The sequence below is a fragment of the Lepidochelys olivacea genome, assembly GCF_965140295.1.
Source record: "Lepidochelys olivacea isolate rLepOli2 genome assembly, chromosome: 8".
Lineage (NCBI taxonomy): Eukaryota > Metazoa > Chordata > Testudines > Cheloniidae > Lepidochelys > Lepidochelys olivacea.
The window spans coordinates 78,578,556-78,593,790 of NC_140418.1; the positions used below are offsets into that span (position 1 = coordinate 78,578,556).

The 15,235-nt window shown below is 39.5% G+C and overlaps 1 protein-coding gene across 2 annotated transcripts in view; it reads left to right on the top strand.

Annotated features, from left to right (window-relative positions):
• Positions 1-15,235, top strand: part of COL24A1 (collagen type XXIV alpha 1 chain) — a 242,558-nt gene that overhangs the window by 91,660 nt on the left and 135,663 nt on the right. For both annotated transcript variants that reach the window (XR_014712726.1, XM_084637175.1), the window contains exons 15-19: positions 4,765-4,818; positions 4,920-4,964; positions 5,340-5,393; positions 6,211-6,264; positions 7,882-7,935. Coding sequence is in view for 1 of the 2 variants with exons in the window: in XM_084637175.1 (XP_084493301.1) it covers positions 4,765-4,818; positions 4,920-4,964; positions 5,340-5,393; positions 6,211-6,264; positions 7,882-7,935 (261 nt within the window). In the remaining variant the exon portion in view is untranslated. The remainder of the gene's footprint in view (positions 1-4,764; positions 4,819-4,919; positions 4,965-5,339; positions 5,394-6,210; positions 6,265-7,881; positions 7,936-15,235) is intronic.

The window sequence follows — 15,235 nt, forward strand, 5'->3', positions numbered from 1 at the left end:
CTATACGGGAAGGATGGGCTCCACCTAAACCAAATGGAACCAGATTGCTGGCGCTTAAAATTAAAAAGGTCGTAGAGCAGTTTTTAATCTAAGGGCTGGAGGAAAAGCCGATAGGTGCGGAGGAGCACGTGGTTCGGACATCCCTTAGGGGAGGATCTATAAATGGAGATTCCCTATGCCTTAATAAGAAGGAGAGGGTGGAAGATGATAAAATACAGGCAGGATCTGATAAGAAACAGTCAAAAGAAAAAAAGTCCCGTTCAATTACATCATGTAATGGCAGACAGCGAGAAAGTGACAAGTTTTTAAAGGGCTTATATACCAGTGCTAGAAGTCTAACTAATAAGATGGGCAAACTAGTGCCTCATATTAAATGAGGATATTGAGATAATAGGCATCACAGAAACTTGGTGGAATTAGGTTAATCAATGGAACACAGTAATATCCGGGTACAAAATATATCAGAAGGACAGAACAGGTTGTGCTGGTGTGGGAGTGGCACTATATGTGAAAGAAAGCATAGAATCAAAGGAAGTAAAAATCTTAAATGAATCAAACTGTACCATAGAACCTCTATCGATAGTAATTCCATGCTTGAATAATAAGAAGATAGCAGTAGGGATATATTACAGACCACCTGACCAGGATGGTGCTAGTGACGCTGAAATGCTCAGGGAGATTGGAGAGGCTATTAAAATAAAAAACTCAGTAATAGTGGGGGATTTCAACTATCCCCATATTGACTGGGTATATATCACCTCAGGAAGGGATGCAGACATAAAGTTTCGTAATATCTTAAATGACTGCTTCTTGGAGCAGCTAGTCCTGGAACCCACAAGAGGCAATTCTTGATTTAGTCCTAAGTGGAGCACAGGATCAGGTCCAAGAGGTGAATATAGCTGGACAGCTTGGTAATAGTGACCATAATATAATTAAATTTAATCTCCCTGTGGCGGGGAAAACACCACAGCGGCCGAATTCTGTAGCATTTAATTTCAGAGAGGGGAAATACACAAAAATCAGGAGGTTAGTTAAACAGAAATTAAAAGGTACAGCACCAAAAGTAAAATCCCTGCAAGCTGAATGGAAACTTTTTAAAGACCCCATAATAGAGGCTCAACTTAAATGTATATACCAAATTAAAAAACATAGTATTCTGAAGGCCAAGACTATAACAGGGTTCAAAAAAGAACTAGATAAATTCATGGAGGATAGGTCCATCAATGGTTATTAGCTGGGATGGGCAGGGATGGTGTCCCTACCGCCATTTGCCAGAAGCTGGGAATGGGTGATGGGATGGATCACTTGATGATTACCTATTCTGTTCATTCCCTCTGGGGTACCTGGCATTGACCACTGTCAGAAGATAGGATACTGGACTAGATGGACCTTTGGTCTGACCCAGTATGGCCATTCTTATGTCTTTTTCCCCATCTAGTAGCTGGCCCACACAGGTAATGCTTTCAGCTAATGTAATTATTCCTTCAGCGGTTCTCAAACTGTTGGTTGGGAACCCAAAGTGGGTCATGACCCCATTTTAATGGGGTCACCAGGGCTTGCATTAGACTTGCTGAGGCCCGGGGCCAAAGCCCGAGCCCCACTGCCCGAGGTCAAAGCCAAAGTCCAAGCCCTACCACCCAGGGATGAAGCCTGAGGGCTTCATCTCTGGGTGGTGGGGCTCAGGCTTCGGCTTCAGTTCTGGGCGGCGTGGCTCAGGTTACAAGTCCCCAGCCTGAGGCTGAAGCTCTTGGGCTTTGGCCCCCTCACCCAGGGAAGTGGGGCTCAGGCTTTTGGCTTTAGCCTCCCCACCTAGGGTGACGGGGCTCGGGCAGGCTCAGGCTTCGGTCTCCACTCCTGGGGTCACGCAGTAATTTTTGTTGTCAGAAGTGGGTCGCAGTGCAATGAAGTTTGAGAACCGCTAGCTCAAGAAATAGCATCTAATGCTTTTTAACAATGAAGGACATGGGTTCAAATCCTGCCATCAGCTCTGGTAGGATCAGTTACCCAAGTATATTAATGGTACATAACTATGTGGGGGAATGTGGCATGTTAACAGTTTTAGTTAGGATAGCTCTGATTGCTTCTAGTTTTTGAGCTTTAAAGATGTTAAAAAAAAATTGGTACTTTTGTTTCTTCTCAGTAGGGGTCATGTGAACTTTCATTTGAAGTAGGATATAGTTGAGTCCCAGTATTATTATAGTCTTTAAATGCTAGTGTTGTTTATAACATAAAATAAAAAATTCCTTTAAAGGTAAGTTATCCTTTATTGATTTTTTGTTGTTGCATTAGCCCAGACAAGACACATTTTCTTGCTAGATAAACCCATTGTGGAGTCAGAGCCTGGTCATGAAAACACTTACGCATATGGATAATTTTACTCACGTGAATTGTCCCATTTGAGTCCATTGAATCATTCCTGGGAGTAAAGTTACTCATGTGCTTAAGTGTTAACAGTATTAGGAACTGCATTTGGATTACAATTAGCTGTTCTCTTCCTTACCTTGGCCTCATCTGGAATTTTTCTTCAAAGACTCTAACAATTGTATCAATCTGTATGTGTCTAATTAAAAAAACGTAATTTACTTATTGGGAGGTAACCTCTCCAGCACAGAGCTGCTAGGCATTTGCCAGGTCTGACCCTTAAATGTTAATTAAGGGTCATTAAAAAAGGTGAAAGAGCCACTAATGGATGCGTATACTGTAATTGAGGGTAAGACACTCAAATTTCCTTGGTGGAGAGACATGTATCTGAAAAAGTAGGTTGGAATTGGTGCTTCCATTGATACTCATCTAATGCTGCTAGGAACAAAACCTCCTAACTGAGAATGAATGAGTTTGTGCAGTTATATTTTCCTTAGTGGACCAATAAAAATGGGATGTAATAAGCATCCTGTCACCATGAATATAGAAGTGAGAAAACAGAGATGTTTAAGTGGAGAGGGCTTTTGCTAAGAGATGCATTTTGAGGACAATGAGGGTGAAGGTTGTAAAATTGGATTCAGAAGCTGCGAAACAGTTCTTGAGCTGTGGATCAATCACCAAAGATTCTGCCATTTCTGGATCTGGATAATAAATTCTTACTTTACAAAATAAACATTTCTGCCTGTCTAGCAATATTTTTAGAAGTATTAGCCTAGTACTACCTTTGATTTTACACTTTTTCTCTGTCTTGCGTTTGTAAAATCACCAATTTAATTGAATCTCAGAACTGTTATTTCGGGCAGTCAGTGATGGGTGTCTCAGAGAGAAATTAAGCTTTGACTTTGAAGAGGCAAAGCCTAGAAGAGTAACTGTTTGAATACAAAGAAAATGTGATCTTCCCCAAACAGTCGTATGGAAAGCTGGTAGGGGGACAGTGTAGGCACAGGGAGAGTCAAATACTGTGAAAGCTACTGTTCATCACACCCCGGCACACAGTGTCTCATTCAGTCTTCCATTTCCTGACCTCTATTCCTATCTTCTTTTTGTTTGTCCTTCCCTTTCCAATAGTTTAATCTTATTAAGCATTTTATCATTATATTGCTGTTTAAAAAGCAACACTTCTAAGCAGTCATGGAAGCTGGATGCAGATGTAGAGAGACAGTTTTCCTGATAATTTTACCAGGCAGGCATCATTGGGAAGCTGAGTAGTCAATCTTCTCTTTTCAGTCAACTAACCATGAGGCTGTTGGTGGCTGCAGAAGGATTTTTGAACTTTCAAAATGTGTTTTCGGGCTGTTTTAAGTACCGAATATATCAGAAGTGCAGGAGGCTGCACCTGGGAAGCTCTCTCATCTTCTCTATTATGTCCATTATCTCAGCAAATGATGAAAGACCTCATCCTCATACTTTTCTTTGCATTCTAGGATGGCATCTACAGCAACTGGGACACACCATTTTGCTGTTTTCTTTTCAAATTGTAGAATCAATGGCGGGAAGCAGAAAAGCGTTTTTCTCTGTATTGATGATTGTAGCCATTATCAGATCATTTCTCATGTTCATCTAACCATCATGCATGAATATCACTGTTGATTCTTTTAGTTTTACCTTTAGTTTTTTCTCTGTTTCTTCTCTTGCAGCAGCTAGTAGTGGAAGTGCAAGTTTAAATCACCTGGAGGAGTAGTATAGTAATTAATCTGATATAGTTAACCTTTATTTACTGGTGAAGATGCATGGGAATGAAAGAACCCAGCTTGGCTGCTTGAGTTTAGGCTAAATGTGCACAGCTGGTACTTAGGGAAAATGCATCTTTTCATTTGTATATTGGGTGTACTTGATATGGAAATCACTGAGATTCCTTTACAAGAGTCACGTTTCAAAGCAGACTAATTAATTTAAATCAAATTTGGTGCTGACAGAAAAGGGCTGGATTTGGCAGTCCCAGCATGGACTGAAGTTTTTATGTTTATGTACCGAACAGGTACAGACTATACAGTTACAATACGAGTGCAAGCTTTCTCACACTGCCCCGCCAGATATGCATCTATCCTTTTCTGGGTGCATGACATTTAGGAATGAGAGGGTAGTTTAGTTCATGGTGCTTCTGCTGAGATAGAGGATGCCAGTAATGGTGGAGGTTTTGTGATCTGGATACTTGTCCATGAGTACCTGGATTTGCATCTCCAAACAGACGAAAACACTTTCAGTCACTGCCAATCTGGGCTGGAACGCAACCAATAACATAGAAGCAAAAGATACTTTGTAGCATTTCCAGTTCCCTGAATCATTCAGGAAGCAGTCCCCCTGTAAGTAAAAGTTTAATGCATCTTATTTTCTGTTGTTTAGGGTGTTGTTGGGCCTGTGGGACCAAGTGGACCTTCTGGAATTCCTGGGCCTCTGGTATGGCATTAAGCAGAACTCACATTACCATTTGCCAATTGCCTTGACTATTTTTCAAATAATAGTCAAACATTATTTGTTTGTTTTTTAATTTTTAATAGGGTCTTCCAGGGAGTATGGGGCAGCCTGGAATGAAAGGTGATAAGGTGATCTAAATATTTCCATTCTCATAGAGATATATTACATTTAGACAGTCTTTCTCACATCTGTTTTGCAAAGCCCCCTTTTTCATTTTTTTCCTCTTTTGTTTTCTTTTTATCAAGCTATTGCAAACTGAGGGTGTGATTCTACAAACATTACTGGGCATAGTGCTGACTACCATGAATAGTGCTGTCAAGCGCTGTGTTAGTCATGTTTGCAGGATTGGGTCCTACAGCGGTACACCGTGCACTGTTCTTCAAAAAACCATGTTATAGTTTTAAATACTGAACATTGATTTAAGTCTTTCTGCTTTTGTGAATCTGAAAAATACACCATTTAAGCTGCATATATATGTCTGTTTAAAATAATATGTTGTTTAGGGTGAACAAGGCATTGCAGGAGAGCTGGGAGAGCTGGGATATCCAGGAGACAAGGTAAATTAGGACAGCACTTTTTTGACATATCTTCTGGTCTAATAATCCCAATGGCCTTTTCTTTTTTTAAGTTGCAGCAAGTACTTTACAATCAAATAGAATTCGGCGATATCAGTTGAATACCCCAGCATTATTTTATTTTCTGTACCATTATTTTAATTAATTTCTTTGTGAAAATAATGATCAGAGGCATGTAAAATGTATGGGCCAAATTCTGGCTGCCATGAGTGCACTTATGCGTGTCAGAAAACATGCTGTAAGAAAAGGGAGGACAGAGCAGTCTAATTCCCACCAAAACTTACTGAGAGCTTGTTATACAGGTCATTTGCAACAGAAGCCAAGAAGCACCCTGGAGTGGAGCCTACAGTTTTATTGACCCAAAAAACCTGAAAATTGTGGTCAGCAGCCCGGCAAAACTGTGTTATCAGACAGCCCATATGATGCCCCTGGATAAAATGAAAATAGTTAATAAACAAGCTTTTCGCTCCTCTTTGAGTAATGGAATCTCTGGTAGCTAATCCATAACTCCTAAATTACCCAAGGGATTTGTTTTTATAAAAATTCTAAACTGATATGTTGTTGTTGTTGTTGCCGTGCAACTAATTAAAATAGCATAAACTAACTGAATTATTTTGCTGTAACATGAATGTAAGAGTTTGATTCAGATCCTGCTCAATGGATTTGAAATTTGGTCTGAGTGTTGAGCTGATATTTAATTAATTTTGCACAAGTGGGAAAGTATAATGAGTTTTTTACTACGTGCAATGTTATAAATAATTTTCAACAACAATATTTAACAGCTTTTTTTTTTCTTAAGGGTTCTGTTGGTTTGCCAGGACCATCAGGAATCAGAGGAAAGCCAGGGCCTCCTGTAGGTTTGAACACTTATTTTGTTTACTCTGGTTACATCAGTATGTGTCACGAGGATTGATACTTGTTTGTGTCATTCAGCCAATCCAAATGCTTTGGGGAACAATTCTGATTTCACTAGCGTTGGTGTAAATTGGGAGTTAACACCGTTGGAGTCAAGAGAGTTATACCACTGGTGTAACTGAGAACAGGTTCTGGTCCAGAGGAGGGCATTTTGCTGCTCAGTCATTAATCTGGTAGTTCAGATTTCCCATGGAGTGTAGAAGGTCCCTTGGATATTTAGGGCTCACTTAATCATCACCATAATAATAAATCACTTACCCCAAGATACAAATAAAGTAAGGCTTGAATTCATTCTTAGACGTTCTGCTGGCTTATGATTAAGCCTGTGTGCTTGTCAGTTGCTTTTAGACAACTCTGCCATACCACTGCTCCTTCTGTCTTTGAAGACCCTGTGACAAGGAAGCAACACGGAAGAGGATGTAGTATTGCCAGTCTTTTACCTGCCTTTTTGCACTGCTGATGCTGCAGGATTGTGGTGGGGGGGCAAGGGACAGCACTTAAAATGGTTTAAGCAGTAGAAGAAGGGATATTTTGACTGTAATAATGCAACAGTTGGGTCTTGGAATTCTCATTACCAAAAATTTGAGACTTTTGCTCTTTTTTTTGCCATGGCCAGACTGACTTGCTGCATAATTCATAGTGGCAAACACAACCAGCCCACTTAATATGTCACTAGAACTTGTCAGTGGAGTTGGAGCTTTCCTATGCACAGTTTGAACCGTGATGATGGTGTTGCTATTTAGCACCCATAACGTGGTAGGCAATTTACAGAGCAATAAAAAAAAAAAAAAAAAAAACAGCACTTTTCCTTACCTGGGGGAACTCATAAAGTAGAGTCTTGGTCTTGCAAAAAGACTTATGCACACATGCTTAACTTTATGCAGTGAGGGTAGTCCCATTAAATTTAAAGTTAAGCATGTGCTTTTTGCTGAATAACTTAAAATAATCAGATGCTTAAGTGCTTTGTTAAATTAAAGTATTGGAAGCAAACACATGCTTAACTTTGCAAACCTCAGTAACATTAAACACATTTATAGGAAGAAGGCCCTAAATTTTAGAAAAAAGAAAAGGAGTACTTGTGGCACCTTAGAGATTAACCAATTTATTTGAGCATAAGCTTTCGTGAGCTACAGCTCACTTACACTGCATTCAGCGACAGCAACAACAGAGGGAAAGAAATGGGGGAAAGGAGATCAAGATTTAGAAAAATACGGTCATGCAGTTTAAAAAAATGTATGTGTAAATCTTGTGTAGCGGAACCACCAAGATGTGTAGTTGGACCAGATCCTGCTACCAATGGCAAAACTCCCATTGATTTTAATGGTGCAGGGATGGGCAAATAAACCTATTGAAAGTATCTATATCAACTTAGTTTTGTAACCCTCATATTCCCTTCCTGTGTTTGTGTGTATAATATGCACACAGGTTTAAGAGATATTTTTTCATTATATATATATTGATGTTTTTAAGTTGTTTCAAAAATCTAATACAAATCTGCTTCTTGTAAAGCTTTAATTTGCTATCTAAGTTATAATTTTTGGATTTTTTTTTTTAGGGAAAAATCGGAGATCCTGGACCCCAGGGACCATCTGGTCCTCCTGGGCCTGAGGTAAGAAATTGCTTGAAAGATGTAAATGAAACATTTAATGTTAATTGTGCTTTGAACACAAAACAAAAATTAGAAGGCAAATGTGTGGTCGGTCAGTTCAAAGGTTTAGTCTTATGGTAGAAAGTGGTTTTTAATCATGTCCTTTAAAAATGGATTAGTTCATGTTTTTTTATATGATAAGGTGTTATTGGACAATAACTTTAATACACAGGATTAACACACATTGTACCTTTAATGCTCCTGGATGTGCACCATTCACATGTATGGCTGTGAACAGTTCTCAGTTGATTCCAGTTGTGCATTGCAGCTAGGATGAAGCACATGCGATTCTTAAATCCATATTTCCATATATGAACTCTGCAGCATGTTTATGTTCAAAATTTTTCAAGACTGGTTGTATATTTATGTTTATCTCTTGGGGCAGAGCACATGTAGTTGAGAGGACTGCAAAGCATATACATTGGACAGTCTGGATATATTGTTAAAATTTTAACTTTGGCATAGCAGTTGATTTAGAACTGCTTCATATTCTGGAAGTTTACATGGAATCCAGCTAAATCTTTGAGATATTACATCTGGGTGTTTTTGGCATTTGCATCTTGAGTCACAACATGTAGACTGAATGTTTCAGACTACACCGGAAAGCCACGCCATTTTCTGGACAGAAGAAAGCAACAATTCAGATTATTTTCTTAACCAGCTAACTTTTTCCAACAGATTTATTCAAAAATCTTTATAATCTTTAATATATGTGCATATTTGTAAAATACGCTAAACTTGCTAATGATGATAACGTTTATTAAATGACCATTGTCAACTTAAATAATACATTTACAATTATAAACTGAAAGTGTATTTTAAGAACATATTAACTTAGTTTTTCATAACTGTACAGAGGCTGTCTTTAAAAGTTAGCATTTGCTTTCAGTTTTTACATAGTGCTATCTGAGATGCTGCAGTTAGCTTCTAGCCCTAATATGAGACCTGTGACTATTAGTAGCTTCATTTACATGAGAAGTCCCATTGAAGTAAGGGTCAAATATCGGAACCATGAAGGGGTAGAGCGCACTCAGTCACTCTGTGGAGGTAGCATATGAACAATCTGGTCCCGATAGGAGCTGGAAGAGCTCAAGCTTGCACGATAAGGAGGGAATCTTCAGAGATTTTACCTACTAAAAGTAATGAGCAAGCAATTTTTCAAAGAATTGTAACTAGGCTAAATTTGGGCAGATTTTCACAGGTATGTCAAAATGCACTTCCCTGACAGAAGGTCCCACCCCTACCAATTTGAGCCCTCTGCTTCAAAGCATTGTGAAGGTGGTCTTTTCAAAGAAAAAGTCACCAGGATTTTTTAACATGGGCAAAACAATGTATTTTTCACTAGCCTCATTCTCAGACACAGTTGAACCGTTTTTGTTGAAATTAAAAAACAAACAAACATCTGGCATCTAAAATGTCAGCCTGGACAGCTAAAATTCAGCAAAGTTATAAACAATCAAAAACGGGGTCTTATAATGGGGATATAAGGCAACCTTAACAGGTGATAGTACCTGCTCTGCCTATAATACATTTAAATTTTTAAATTAATATTAGTGTTTTCCTTTTTAATTTTTAATGCAAAACCTAATATGGGATGTAAAACACCTGGTGGTATCACATTAGAGATCACAATAGCACATTGTGTGTATGTGTGTTAAAAATAACTCTCTAAAAGTAGCAAAGATATAAGTAGAATTTCAATCATGTATTATATGGGGACACAGTCTTCCTCACTTTGCAGAAACGATAAGGTTTTAACATATGCTTTATCAGACCTTTCTATACCACTGAAATTTTGTGTAAATAGATTCCTCAGAAGTTTAATTTTAGTTAAAATTTCCTTACTGAAATTGTATAAAAGTTTGCATTTTATACTTGAAGGCTCTTTTACCCTTTTATTTCTTTAAAATGAGGTTATCCCTGAAAAGTAACTCTAAAAATTGCATTGTGAGGTTCCATGTTGACCATCCTTCTCAGGGACTCTGGACAAAAATGTTGAGTTTACAAGAAAAAGTTGTTTTTCTAAATGCCAGTCCTGCAAAGTGAGCCTAAAATATGCAAGTCCAGATAGATTCTTTCTGTTTCATGCTACATCGCCAGTAGTAAAGATTCTATAGACCAAATTCTGCCTTCAGTTATGCCCATGCAACTCTTGTTTTCAGTAGAGTTGTGCAGATGTGAATAAAGATAGAATTTGTCCCTGCATTTGGATTATTTTTTTAAAATCTGTAGATGATATGCAAGGTAGAAAAAAACCAACCTCACATAGCTGTTTTGGCTTTGCAGTTTTAATAGGATATAAAAGTGGTACAAAGATTGTCCCTTAAGTACGTAGAAATACAGAGGGACCAGATCTGCTGGGTAGGAAGATGCCATTTTTTACATAGTGATGTTCAAGGAAATCTCACCTTAAAGTAGGGGAAAATGCTAAATTAAGAGACTGCTTATTGCACGAAATTAATCCTTTTTGAACATGATTTATGTTGTTTAAAGAAGGGAATTGGTTTGTTCAATATAATGTTATTAATAGAGTATGTCATGGATTTGAGTTCCTCTCTTGATAGTAGCAGTTCTTTTGATGCAAAAGAATGCATACCTGCATGATATTGTATACCATGTCATGCTCTAGACGCATTGTTAACAGGATTAGTGACCAAGCAAGCAAGCATTTCCTGTTGCTCAGGGGGAACAGAGCCCTCAGAAGAAAATCTTTGTCTTGTTATGTAAACTGTTGTACCAATAAAATAAAAACCAGCAGGATCTTATTAAAGGGAAAAAGGCAAAATACCACATTTATTGTGAATATAGAAAGAATCATAGTAAGCAGTTAGTTATAGCTATAACATTCCATTCAATCTCATATTTATTCACACATTCATTCACACAAACACACACATACACACCCACACACACAGGTTCTGCAAGGTTGTTATCATAGTTACCAGCCTTAGAGTTGCTCATGCCAAGCCACTGGCCAGGTGGCCTGGACATGAGGAGGGAGCAGGGCCTTGTCAGATGCTCATCTGATGCTCCTGGAAGTTGGTTTGCAGAATCAGACCCCAAAGTTCTCACTTTTTAGAGTCTATTTTTATATGAATTTCTTCCTATGCCAGTCTATGGGAATTGCTTCATCATGCTGTTGCTGAATCAATCAGCAGATAGCACATTCCTGACGGCTCCAAGATGTTATCTTGTTCTTTGGTTCTCCCATTCTTGAGGCTGTTGGGTGGATTCCAGTCTGCCCTCCGGGGGGGGGGGGGGGGGGGGGGCCTCTGGTTATTTCCACTTGACGCCTTCTTCAGCCGATGGACACTGGATTCTTAGGCTGGCACCTCCCTGATCATTCAGTTATTATCCACACCAAGCATCCATCCACATACATCCTCTATCTCTATTTTAATCACAATTGTTAATACAACAAAAGGGCGGGGAGTCTCTGGGTGCTGTTTCTGTTGTTAGAGTATTGCTTTGAGTCTCTCTCTCTGTGAATTGCTTTGAGAACAGACTCTGTCTTAGAATGTACTAACACAATTAGCAGCTTGCAGGTTTCACACATAGAGGGAGAGAAACAGTACCAAAAACCAAGAGACCTCTTAATTAGTAATACCCTGGAATTTAAACTCTGGGGAATCAAACTCATTTGTGATTTTAATACAGAACTTCTTTAATATGATCCAACAAAACAACACTGTGGAATGACCAAGTGTTTGTCTTTGAAAATTTGACTGAACAAATACCACGTTTAACACTCCAGAGTTATGCATCCCTGAGCCTTTCTTATGCCGGTCAGGTTGAAGTGAGATAAAATGAGCTTTGTCTGTACTATGAACACTTATAAACATGGTCACCATATGGTGAAATATGAGATGCAAATAAGGGCGGGAAAGCTGTATTCCACAATCTTTAGAGGAATGTGAATGCCAAGTAGAAGGCAAAAAAACAAAACAAAACAAAAACCCTGCTTAAAAATTAGGATAACCCTGCTTAAAAATGAGGATTGTGTTTTATTTTTCCCATCTTATTTTTGTTTTTAAAAGTGACTTGAATTCCCTGGCAAGTTGTTATTTTGACGTAACTAGACCATAAACATACAGTATGGGCAGTAGCAGTGCAGATCTCCCTGCTATGCTCTGCCAGTACATCTCAGGTAGCATTTTTTCTCAAAGATTCAAAGAAAGCTAGCTGGCATGTGAAGGAGGAGCGCTTTTACTGCTTCCACTGCATTATTGGAGTGTTCAGACATGTCATGCCCCCTCCCCTAACAGTATGTCTACACTGCACCTGGGAGGTGTGATTCCCAATGCTGGCAGACAGAGTCGTGCCCGCTCCTCTCAAGTTTGTGCACTACAAATAGCAGTGTGGACATGGCAGCACAGGCGGTGGCATGAGCTAACCTCCTGAGCTCAGACCCAGGGAGTTGGGTGGCCTTGGACTCAGGTAGCTAGCCCAAGCTGTCACCCATGCAGCAACATCCACACTGCTATTTTTAGCATATGAGCTTGAGCAGAGCCAGCATGAATCTGTCTATCTGCCCTGAGAAACATACCTCCCAGCTGCAGTGTAGACATAGTCTCTAAGAGGTCCTGTAAAGACTGGTTCCAGCCCACACTGGTCTCTGCTCTTTTTCACATGGTTGAGATTTCTGAACACATCTATTCTCAGACTTAAACCACAGCTGGGACAGATGTGAGATATAGAAGTTGGGGTGATACAGCCCCACAGGTGCTGAAACTAGATGTGCTGGGGTTGCGGCAGCACCTTCTGGCTTTCATCATATCCAGAGTTTACAGTTTGGTTCAATGGCTCCCAGCTCCCCCAGCATACAAATTGTTCCAGCACCCCTGTACAGTCGCTGATTCTTCTCTCATGTAAACTGTTGTAAATCAGGCAATTCCTCCACTGTAATCAATATTTATCATAGTGTGTGCAAGAGCAGGAACAGACCCACGAGGCCTCACACACACCCACCCAGATTTTTGCTTTTTATATGCAGTCCAGCCTCAAATAACTCACCAAATCTGTCTTTCCTCTCCAGCTGTGCAACAGAGTTATTTCAGATTAGAGTTTTAGTAACTCCTGATTGCTTTAGGGCCATGAGTGGGTGGCTTAAAGTTTCTGAGAATAAGAGACAAGTGTGTGTGTTGGGGTGGGGGAAGAATAGAGGGTCTCATATTCATTCACTTTCTGGGTGGCTCCAGGACCCTTGGCTAGGAAGTGCATTTTTTCAGTCTGGGAACTGTGCACCATCAGGCCAACCTTTCTTCTGGGTATGCTTCCACTGAACCAGTATCCACTGCATTCCAGGGTATTTACTGCTAAGAGGGCAGAAGATATTTTTAGCAGGCCCTTTACCGTAGTGTGTTTTTTGAGCCATTGAAGAGTTGACATATTTTCCAGCCTCTTCATGTCTCTTAAAATGGTTCATGTAAAAGTTCCCTTTTCTAGACATTTGTTTTACTCACAAAACTAATTGCAAGCCTTTGTATAGCAGTGTGTGTTAACACACAACACATATTTTTTGCATAATAGCTATAACAGGATTGAGTAGGTGAGATGTCACTCTTAACATGCATGAAACTAAAATGAGTTTTAAGAGGTTTCCAAATGCATTAATAATATTTTATTTGTAGGTTAATCTTGTGCCACGAGCCTATTTTAATTGATCCCCAAAATAGGCTCTTAAAGCAGAGTTTATTGTTTCCTTCAGATGTGGCTTAAGATCTGCTTCAAGTATTACAAATAGATTTCATCTGGAGCAAAGGGAGCATTAGTCATTATCTTCAGTAGAACATTTATTTCATTTTTGCATTATTTTGGTCTGAGCTTGTTAGCTTCTTCTCTCAGGAAGGTACACATATGGGAGTCAGCTGTTATACGTTTTATCCTTGGGGCTACAGAATTACAAAGAAAAGGGGCACATTTGCATAATAGCGAACAGTAACAAAATCCAAATCTTTTGCAAGTGAATCACTGACTGCTTTGAATTGTTAGCTCTAAAAGGGAGAAAGCGTTGTCTTCAATGCACGTTTCACCTCATCACATGATATTTTGAGATTATGCAGACAATGAAGTTCAGGAGCTAAGAACAGTCCATGTCCTAATGTTCAAAATTCACAATTATAGAGTCAAATTGTGATGTCATTACTCAGTTTACATTCAGCCTTTACCCAGGCAAACTTTAATTTACTTCAGTAGGAGTTTGCCTAAATAAACAATGAATGAATACTGAAATGGGGCCTCAGGATTTGGCCCTTAGAACCTAGTCCTGGGAACTTAAAATACACAAACTAGGGCTGGTCAAAAATTGAAATTTCTATCCCATAAGAAATTCCAATATTTGATATTTGTTTTCATCCCAAATCAGGACAAAAGGTCAAAACATTTGTAGAGGTTGGTTCTGTGCTTTTGTTTCTTGTAAAATAAAAAGGTCCCCAAAATCACTGTTTGTTAATGTGAAAATATTCTGTTTCTCTTTCTGTCTGCCTTGTGGGAGTTGTAATTCAGGTGTCTCATGCCCCCATTCTCCTCTATTTCACATGATATACCATGGTTGTGAGATTCTTATGATGCACCTGGGTGGTTGAACCTGAGAGACCATGAGACCATGCTGCATCACGGGAGATGAGGTCAAGCCTCACCTAGCCAATAGCTTTTCAAGTATGGGAACATTACAACTTACAAAAGTTGCCATGATCTTGGAAATAAGTCTAAGTTGGCCCTTCCTGAAAGGGTCATTTTCTCCATAAGTGTGGAGGAAAATTGTTTTGTCTTCTCTGTGGAAAGGAAGGCTTGGGATTTTTCCAGTATTTCATCAAGCTAGGTAATTGATTGCCATCATCCAGCCTATGAAGTCTCAGAGATGAGAGCACATTTTTCTGAAAGCACAGACTGGTGGGACCGCATAGTGTTGCAGGTCTGGGACGATTCCCAGTGGCTGCGAAACTTTCGCATGCATAAGCACACTTTCATGGAACTTTGTGACTTGCTTTCCCCTGCCCTGAGGTGCAAGAATACCGAGATGAGAGCAGCCCTCACAGTTGAGAAGCGAGTTGCAATAGCCCTGTGGAAGCTTGCGATGCCAGACAGCTACCGGTCAGTCGGGAATCAATTTGGAGTGGGCAAATCTACTGTGGGGACTGCTGTAATCCAAGTAGCCAACGCAATCACTGAGCTGCTGCTATCAAAGGTAGTGACTCTGGGAAATGTGCAGGTCATAGTGGATGGCTTTGCTGCAATGGGATTCCCTAACTGTGGTGGGGCC